Source organism: Pungitius pungitius, chromosome 12 (genome assembly GCF_949316345.1).
Source record: "Pungitius pungitius chromosome 12, fPunPun2.1, whole genome shotgun sequence".
NCBI lineage: Eukaryota > Metazoa > Chordata > Actinopteri > Perciformes > Gasterosteidae > Pungitius > Pungitius pungitius.
Genome location: NC_084911.1, coordinates 18,411,912 through 18,420,867, shown reverse-complemented (window position 1 = coordinate 18,420,867; position 8,956 = coordinate 18,411,912). Strand labels below are relative to the sequence as shown.

Below are 8,956 nucleotides of genomic sequence, written 5' to 3'. Positions count from 1 at the left end.
AAGAAAGCCATCGGTTAATTTTGATTTGATGACGAAGCACTACTTGAATTAATCTTTGTTGTATGGCTAGTTACAAGTCAACATTAAATCGTAACTATTAATATTGTGTTCTTACTTATAAAACAAACATTGAGCAAATGAATGAAAGTGGTGCTATTGTTTCACGCTTTATAAGGATTCTATTAAAGCTAAATTGACTTGTTTACTAAAAGCTTCCCTGACATTCCAGTAAAATGTCATTTTTTCCCCTGTAAAGGAACATTTTCTGGTTACTTGTACTGAAGGAAAGGCTTCAAAATGTTCTGTAGGTCCAACTTGTACGTTTGGAAATAGTCTGACAAGCAGCAGGGTTTTCATGTTCATACTTTTATACCGTATAATACATGTGTATAATAAAGATCCTCTATCACATTTTGTTGTATTTTTTTTCAAAGGTTTTTATCTCTGCTAAGTATTTTGCGTACCGCTTTAAACTTCGCATAATGTCCCGCGGTTAAACCAATCAGAATACAGCTTCTCCGGGATGGGCGGGAACTTTCGCACAGTGACGACACGCCGCGTCACCAAGCAGGAACCGGCCGGTTGAGGTCTCAATGTGGCTGTCGCAGCGCCTTCTGATGTCACAGCACGCAGCAGAGTTCAGGTGTTCACTCGGTTGTTGCAGTCGGCCCGAGGGTTGTTCCGCTGACTTTTACCGGTGTCATTTGAGCCGCGCTGTCGTTCCGGAGGAAAAACGAACCACTTTTTAAATGTAATTTAATTGACACTTGAGGCGCCCTGTCAAACGTTTGGGGAACCGGTCGTCAGATCTGAACTCAACGTGAAGGTGGGTAAGCTACAGAAAAACTCTCTCAAACGGTCTCAGGCAGTTTTCTTTTATTTGTTTTGTTCATCATTTAATAATCTGAACGTTAATTAGCATCATGGGTCGAGCAGGAAAGTAACGTTAGCAGCTATTTGTCTTTCTCCTGTTTAAAGCTGTATGATTATTGGTGTTATTCTTGTTGCTATTGGACATTTTTTACTCTTTTTGCTGAATGTTTCCACCTCTTTGGTTGCAGCAGAATGCGCTTCCACATGGAGTAAAAATATATTATAACTTTATAACAGCAGGTGTGTTTGATTCAACCCTGCAAACATCCATTTGGGGACATTGAACAGAAAAGGAACAAAATGTTTCATTGGTTCATCATGTGTTCACGTGCATCACATCTCTCCTAATATGTAGCACAAGGATCCTCTGATAGTAAATGAGTAGCAGTGTGCTGCCTGCAGTCGAGAATAGGAAGCGCGGTGCCGGTCAGGTGATCTGTGGGTTTGAGAGAGATCGTCTTCAGCCCGTCACATGACCAAAAACTCAGATCTTTAAAAAAGGATTTAATTCCGCGTTGCCCTTTCCGACAGCCCTAATTACACCTGTAGGCCCGGATTACCCTGTTAGCTCTGTGTGGTGCCCCATTATTTATTTAGTGAATTATGTAAATGATTCATTTAGATCCACACATTGATCCAGAACGATCCCCAACACCGTAAACCACGACTGTGTTTTAACGACTTCTCACCTGAACGTCCTCATTTCTTCTTCTTTTAAGTCTTCAAACGTTTCAGAGCGGACGGCAGCAGAGCGACAGATTGAAAAAGGAAGACGAGAGATGCTGAGTGTGGATAAAAGCTATTCCACATCCCGGAGAACTATGGAACTGTCCCTGGTGGGTTTTCCAGCCTGAAGAAGCTATGCACACTTTTGTTTACCTGATAAGAGCTTACGGTCACTTTCTTGTCCTTTTTGGGCTCGAGGTCAGGGCATCCTGTCTGACTAATGACACCATTCTGACATAAGAACCGTTTTACCCCCCCTTTGTGAGTCCAGAGTCGGTCTCAGAGCTGCAGATTCTAGTGCAAGCGAAGAAGTGACAGAAAGTCCTGGGTTACATTTAAATCACGGCTTAATTAAACGGCTGCAGTGAAATGAGATGTAAACATTTATTGTGCACACTTTACAACAGCTAGTTAAACTGCTACAGCAGCCACCTGCATCGTGTTGCATCTTAACTACAGTGAGGGATTTAATGTGACTTCTCAACAGCTGCTCTATGGTTTGTTGTTGTTGTTGTTGTTGTCGTGGTGGTGCGTTTGAACGGCGTGTTGATTGGCTCCCTCAGGCCCACCCGGCCACCAAAGCCTTCCTGTGTGGCTGCGTCAGCGGCACCTGCTCCACGCTGCTCTTCCAGCCTCTCGACCTGATCAAGACCCGTCTGCAGACCTCGCACCGCAGCCTGCAGCCCGGGTGAGTCCCGTGCACACGGACACTACGTCACGTGACCCTTTGACATCCCAGAAGAAGAAAAAAAAACCCAAACCCTGCCATGTTGACCGGACCGGTTTGGCTCAGGAAGGCAGCGTTCGTCCCGCCCCGCGTTGACCTCCTCTCTGATCGGAGCGCTCCTCTTTCAGCTCGCGCGCAGTGGGGATGGTGACGGTGCTGCGGAGCGTGGTGCGGACAGAGAGGCTGCTGGGACTTTGGAAAGGAGTCTCGCCGGTAAGATGGTCTCCGTCGCCTCTTTGCTGCGCCCCCGTGGGAAGCCTTCAGCGTGTCACGTTGCCCTCTCCGTTACGCCCGCAGTCCTTCGCTCGGACCATCCCAGGAGTGGGGATCTACTTCAGCACCTACTACTCCCTGAAGCAGCACTTCCTCCAGGACAGCAGCCCGGGGGCCGTGCAGGCCGTGCTGCTGGGGGGCGGCGCCCGCACGGCGGCGGGTGTCTTGATGCTGCCGGTCACGGTCATCAAGACGCGCTTTGAAGTAAGCACGGGTTTATCCATGTTTACAATAGCTTCCTTTGGTCCAATCGGTTCATCGTGGACGAGTCATTACTTTTTAATTCACTTCAAACATTTTATCTGTTGCTTTTATCCATCTTACTGCTGGCTAATTGTACACAAACTAGTGAGGTTTCTCACTTTCTAATTAGTTTTCATGCTGCCTTAATCGCACCATGCAATGTTCTTGGTCGAACCCAGACCCGCGCCATTGGGTTTATTTCTTAGTTTTGCTGTTTTTCAGTGCGGCAGGTACAGTTACGGCAGCGTGAGCGGCGCTCTGCGCAGCGTGTGTCGGACCGAAGGTCCTGGCGCCCTGTTCTCCGGCCTGATGGCCACTCTCCTCCGAGACGTTCCCTTCTCGGGCATCTACGTCATGTTCTACAGCCAGGCCAAGGCCTCGCTGCCGAAAGGTCCGCTTACGCCGCAGCCAGCAGCCTGTCCTCAGCGTTTCTCTAAATCCAATCGAAGGTTGAAACTGTGGCTTTTTGCATTTAAATAAAATTTAAATTGTTTGTCTGCCTTCAAGAAATCCGCTCGTCCGCCTCGGCCCCCCTGGCTAACTTTGCCTGTGGGATCCTGTCGGGGATACTGGCCTCTCTGATCACCCAGCCTGCTGACGTGGTCAAAACCCGCGTCCAAGTCAGTCCACAGATGAGGACGGCCGAGGCCATCAGAACCATCTACGTGGTAAGGGTCTCCCTGCCAATCAGAACCTGTGTTGCGAGTCGTCGCCGAGCACCGGTAGCGTTTCAAACCCCCCCCCCCCCCCCCCTCTCTATCTCCTTCTCAGGAACACCGACTCCAGGGGTTCTTCAGGGGGGCGGTTCCTCGGGCACTGAGGAGGACCCTGATAGCCGCCATGGCATGGACGGTGTACGAGCAGATGATGGCCGGCTTTGGGCTCAAGTCCTGAAGGGGAACCGTAGCTAAGAGGCTTGTGGCGGAGAGAAGAGCACAGGAGACCGAGCGAGGACATCCATGATTACAGGAAGCGTCCCGTGAGAGTTTAGAGGGGGGCGGACCGGTGAATGAAGACGGTCTGCGTGCGGTTTGCAGATGAGGAGACGTTGCTCCGTGAAATGGCAGATGTCCAGGCGTGATTTTGATGCCCTGGATCGCACATCAGGATTGTGATCCTCAGCGAGTATTTGCTGGTTTTAGGAAGGCCTCCTGTGGACGGCTGTGAGGTCTTTGAGACGGCAGAGACGCACCGTCCCTCAGGACGGGGTCCCAGATACAGCTCCCGACTTTTGCAAGAACTTTGAGCGTTGCAGTTCTGTCACACGCACAGTTTAATACCTGGAGAGACTTTTGAACGCCTCTTCAACATCACACTGTTGGTTTTATTCTACAAATAATGTGCTTGTTTATTAACTCAATTCATTTGTCCACTGGCAAATGTTCTATTTGTCTGAAGTGTTCTTTTATGCAAAGTTATTTACCGTTTTAAAGATATTCAATAAAATATTATGTACCCTCCTTTTTGATCAACTTTATTGGCTTGCTTGCCTTTTAACGTGGTTAGGTGCTAAATTCACCAGATGAAATAATACATAAAGCGTCTATGTATGTCCGTCTATGATCCAAACAGCACCCATGTCTAATGACGCTTATGGACTTTACTTTACTCATTATTTGGGGATCCAAAACAATAGCTTCATAAGGAATATGTATTAGTCAGCACGTTGTAGCAGACTGACGGAACGGAAAGGCCAAAAGGTTATCACAGGGCTGTGGGACAGAGATAAGCTGCTCAGGGGGAGAGGTGACATGTGAAATAGGACATATGGGCAAACAGTGAAGGATTGTCAAGTTTAAACTAAGACAATAAGCTGCAGAGACTGAGCTATCGGTTGAAATCATTCATGTAATTGATCAGAATTTATGTCATGTATGTTTGCACGTACAAGGAATTTGACCCAGTAAATGAAAATAAACATTCAATAGAATTTAAGAAATGAATATGGTATATAGTTTTAGAGAAGTGCTGATAAAACTGTATGACTCTATCTTTCCGTCCGATTTGGTTTATTTATTTCATCGAACACATTTGCAACCTACACATCTCTATTATGTGAAAATATATGGATTTACATCTTTAATCTTTGTCTTTTAAACTTAATTTGACTCAAAGTTCTCATATTTGCCACATTTCAAAAAGCTGTTTAGCAAAGCCCTTCAGTCTGTTGACTGGTTGAATATAAAGTGACTCATGGCCTGCATGGCGAGTGACCAGAAGAATTACTCTTCGTTTGCCCAGAAAACAACTCTAAAAACATGTTATTCACCGTTTGACACGTCACTCCCTTTGTTATCCTTATCTGTGGCATCGATCGCCTCTAATGTCCTTGACATCCACCGAAAAACTACATTTTTGAACCAACCTATCCCACCTGCTCGCGTGCGTGTCCTCGCGCAATTATAATCTGTGGCGTTCTTTCAGAATTAGAGTATAATAAGCCCGCACAAGGCCCACTTTGTTGAAATGATTTCTCCGCTCGATGCGGCACAGTGTACACATGCCCTGAAGTCTTTATCTTCAGTAAACACAGTTGCAACACAGGGTCAGCCCTTCCCGGAAAGTCAGCGTCTCGGCGTTGTCTTAATATGGGACATTCATCCGACCTGCGGTTACCTCGGCTCACATCACGACTGCACATTCACAGCGACGACACCGCTACCACCCCCTGGCGGTGGACTTAGGGAAACCATTTCCGCCCGTTGCATTAACCAACCAATCACAGCGTTTGATATCTGGTATTTATACTACGTCATTTCCTCCCAGCGCCCTCTTTTTCACCGTGTGGTCAGATTTCCATACGGCGTTGTTTCGTGGTGAGTTTTAATTCGCTTTTATTTCTATAACACACCACTAAGTGGCCCCTAAAATATAGACTAACCATAGTTGGTCCGTAGAACACGGAATGAAGCAGTACAACCCCCACCTATAATGTCTTATTTCATGTAAAATGATCATCCAGAATATATGCTAACACGATAGCTAACTTGCTAGCCGTTGACACGCGCTCATCTCGTAGTGTTCCGCTCGCGTTTGACTAGTGGTATCTGTAAGAGGGCATATTTGCAGATTACCGAAATAATTTAGGGAAACTTGACTACACTGAAGTTACGCATTTTAAAATATCAATTCAGTGGAACGCACTTCTGTTTAAGGTGTTTTACGATCCTCCCAAACCCAGATACCAGAGCTAACGTTTGCGCGTGTAGATGGCAGTTAACGTTACATACTCCAATCATTAGTACATTAACGTCAAGTATTGATGCACAAACCAGCTGCTATTATTTGACTTATGTTTTCATCTTGTTTCCAGCTCTCCCATAACTCGTAACGCAGGGAAAGCGGTCACGATGTCCGGGGGTCTAGATGTCCTTCAAATGAAGGAGGAGGATGTGCTGAAGTTCCTGGCCGCAGGAACTCACCTGGGAGGCACCAACTTGGACTTCCAGATGAATCAGTATGTCTACAAGAGAAAAAGCGACGGTGAGTGGAAGTGAGGCCGACTTTAGTCTTTTATGGTCATTTGCCCCTGTAGTAGTGCTTTGACATGTTATACATTTCAATAAAATGAGACATGCTCTTTATGCCCTTGTTCTGTCTGTCAATCACCAGGTGTGTACATCATCAACCTGAAGAGGACCTGGGAGAAGCTTCTGCTTGCTGCCAGGGCCATTGTTGCCATTGAAAACCCAGCTGATGTGTGTGTCATCTCCTCAAGGAACACCGGGCAGGTAAGGAATGGTTATGATCATTATAAAACACTAGAGTAAGCACTCTGTTAAAGCCGGGCACTGATGTCGGTGTTGCGGTGTCGGAAGAGTGCAAGAGTGAGCTGGCCGGGTTTTCGCTAACACCATTAGGACAATTGTCCCATGACTGGAGTTTGATAGTGACCTGAGCCACATTTATGTGTATAATAAGAATATCAGTGTGAATTTAGCTGAAATCTGAGTAACTTGTTTCTGGCCCCGTTTAGAGAGCTGTGCTGAAGTTCGCCTCTTCCACCGGTGCCTCCACCTTCCAAGGCCGGTTCACCCCTGGTACATTCACCAATCAGATCCAGGCCGCTTTCAGAGAGCCCCGTCTCCTGATTGTGACAGACCCTCGTGCTGACCACCAGCCACTGACTGAGGCCTCCTATGTCAACATCCCCACCATTGCCCTGTGCAACACTGACTCCCCACTGAGATACGTGGACATTGCTATCCCCTGTAACAACAAGGTGAGGTCATCTAAAATGTATTAGCTTATGTGTTTTACTATCATAAAGTTCTTGCACACCGTTAGAGCCCGGCGCTGTCTCGTCTGTGCAGTGCTGGGTGTAGGATGTGTGCTAAATGACACCGCTTGGCCTCACTCTGCCTCTCTAAGCAACTCAGGGGGGTCAGTGTAGAGGTCTTGCTACAAAATGGAAAGTTTACATGTTTTATCTGCATCTTGTCAACTGTAATAAATATTTTAAAAAGCCTTTCTTATACAGTATACTTATTTGCGACTGTTTGCAGGGTCACCACTCTGTTGGTCTGATGTGGTGGATGTTGGCCCGGGAGGTTCTCAGGATGAGGGGAACCATCTCCAGGGAACACCCATGGGAGGTCATGCCAGATCTGTACTTCTACAGGGATCCCGAGGAGGTAAGACAAACCCAGTGCACCTTAAAGAATCTAGTGCTTGAGGTTGCTACGGTTACATGGGTGGTTTTGCACATTCTTAACGTTCAAATATTTTATATAGATTGAGAAGGAGGAGCAGGCTGCAGCTGAGAAGGCTGTTGGAAAGGAGGAGTTCCAGGGTGAATGGAGCGCCCCCGCCGCCGAGTTCACACAGCCTGAGGTGGCTGACTGGTCTGAGGGTGTTGCTGTGCCATCTGTGCCCATCCAACAGTTCCCTGCCGCGAGTAAGATTCCTTCCGATAGACTACTTAATCCAACCTGCCACTAAATAGTTCAACTTAATTTGATCTTTATATTTCATTTTTTTAGCTGCTGCTGCCGCCGCCGCTGCTGCTGCTGCTCCAGCTGTCAAGACAGGTGAGTTGTTTTTCCATTAATTAAAACAAATCTTTAAAGTGGCTAAACACTAAATGTTCATTTCCCTACTTGATGCTAAATCATTTTTTTTCTCCTGCAGAGGACTGGAGCACCCAGCCTGCCACAGAGGACTGGTCTACTGCCCCCACTGCCCAGGCATCAGACTGGGGTGGCGCTACTTCCGATTGGTCTTAGATCAACAACTTTGGCAACAATAAACTGTGTTTTCACACTTTAACTTTGTTTCTGTTTTTGTTTAACGGGCGTTCCCTCAACGTTAATTAGCTGTAATGTTCTTCAGTCTCAATCAATTACAACTCGAGAAAATGCGATATTCAGTTGAACCTGGAACAATAAAGACTAATTATTGTAAACTTGCTTCAGCATAGTAAAACACTGAAGCTGTCATTGCAATAGTTTTTATCTTGTGGAACACGTAAAGTGTTCCTTACTAAGCATTTGGTTACAGTAAAGAATTGAGCCCAAATGATACATGGTTTAATGAGCTAAGTGAACATTGGGAGATGACATCAGGAATAGTTTATTGCCATGTCACACATGTATGGAATTTGACTTGGTTGTTGGTGCATGACTGCAGACAGTATGACAATATACCACTTAGGGAATAAGATGAATAAAAATAGTGAAATGTATGCTATAGGTAAAGAAATAAAGCTAAAAATGCAAATAAAGGTAAAGTGCACCAGCTAACATGCGTTCAATGTAGAGTTTGACCTAAAGCGTCTACACATTGCAGAATAAAGAAACTGGAGCTCCAGTGTTGTATTTTCAGCTGATGCACACAGGCCTAAGGACTGCAGCAAATAACTTATGACAGTTTGGGTCAGCTGTATGTATACTTGAGAAGCTGTGACCTGAAACATGATTGTCCCTGACATGCAGTAATTGAAAGCACTACATTTGCAAAATATCGCTGTTTGTCATCTCAATGATACTTTAACAAATTCAAACTGGTAACATTACAAAGACTAATTCCCAGCCATTGCCTCTGGATTAAGACTTTAACTGAACCGAATAACCAAATTCATAGTTAAGATTGTTTATTTTAAAAGGAATTTATTGT

The 8,956-nt window shown here is 45.8% G+C and overlaps 2 protein-coding genes and 1 non-coding gene across 3 annotated transcripts; all 3 read left to right on the top strand.

Moving 5' to 3' along the window:
* The first annotated feature begins 580 nt into the window (after nt 1-580).
* Nucleotides 581-4,298, top strand: LOC119220996 (mitochondrial glycine transporter B-like). The gene is made up of 8 exons (XM_062566081.1): nt 581-828; nt 1,594-1,709; nt 2,163-2,287; nt 2,455-2,539; nt 2,624-2,803; nt 3,065-3,233; nt 3,350-3,510; nt 3,614-4,298. The coding sequence occupies exons 2-8, from the start codon at nt 1,653-1,655 to the stop codon at nt 3,734-3,736; spliced, it is 900 nt and encodes a 299-aa protein (XP_062422065.1). The 5' UTR covers nt 581-828; nt 1,594-1,652; the 3' UTR covers nt 3,737-4,298.
* A 1,249-nt stretch (nt 4,299-5,547) lies between these two features.
* Nucleotides 5,548-8,110, top strand: rpsa (ribosomal protein SA). Its single transcript, XM_037477385.2, has 8 exons — nt 5,548-5,658; nt 6,156-6,325; nt 6,455-6,573; nt 6,819-7,064; nt 7,348-7,476; nt 7,577-7,739; nt 7,825-7,872; nt 7,973-8,110. The coding sequence occupies exons 2-8, from the start codon at nt 6,193-6,195 to the stop codon at nt 8,065-8,067; spliced, it is 933 nt and encodes a 310-aa protein (XP_037333282.2). The 5' UTR covers nt 5,548-5,658; nt 6,156-6,192; the 3' UTR covers nt 8,068-8,110.
* Nucleotides 6,610-6,749, top strand: LOC119221165 (small nucleolar RNA SNORA62/SNORA6 family). Its single transcript, XR_005120667.2, has one exon. It is a non-coding gene; the product is annotated as a small nucleolar RNA SNORA62/SNORA6 family (small nucleolar RNA).
* Nucleotides 8,111-8,956: the final 846 nt, after the last annotated feature.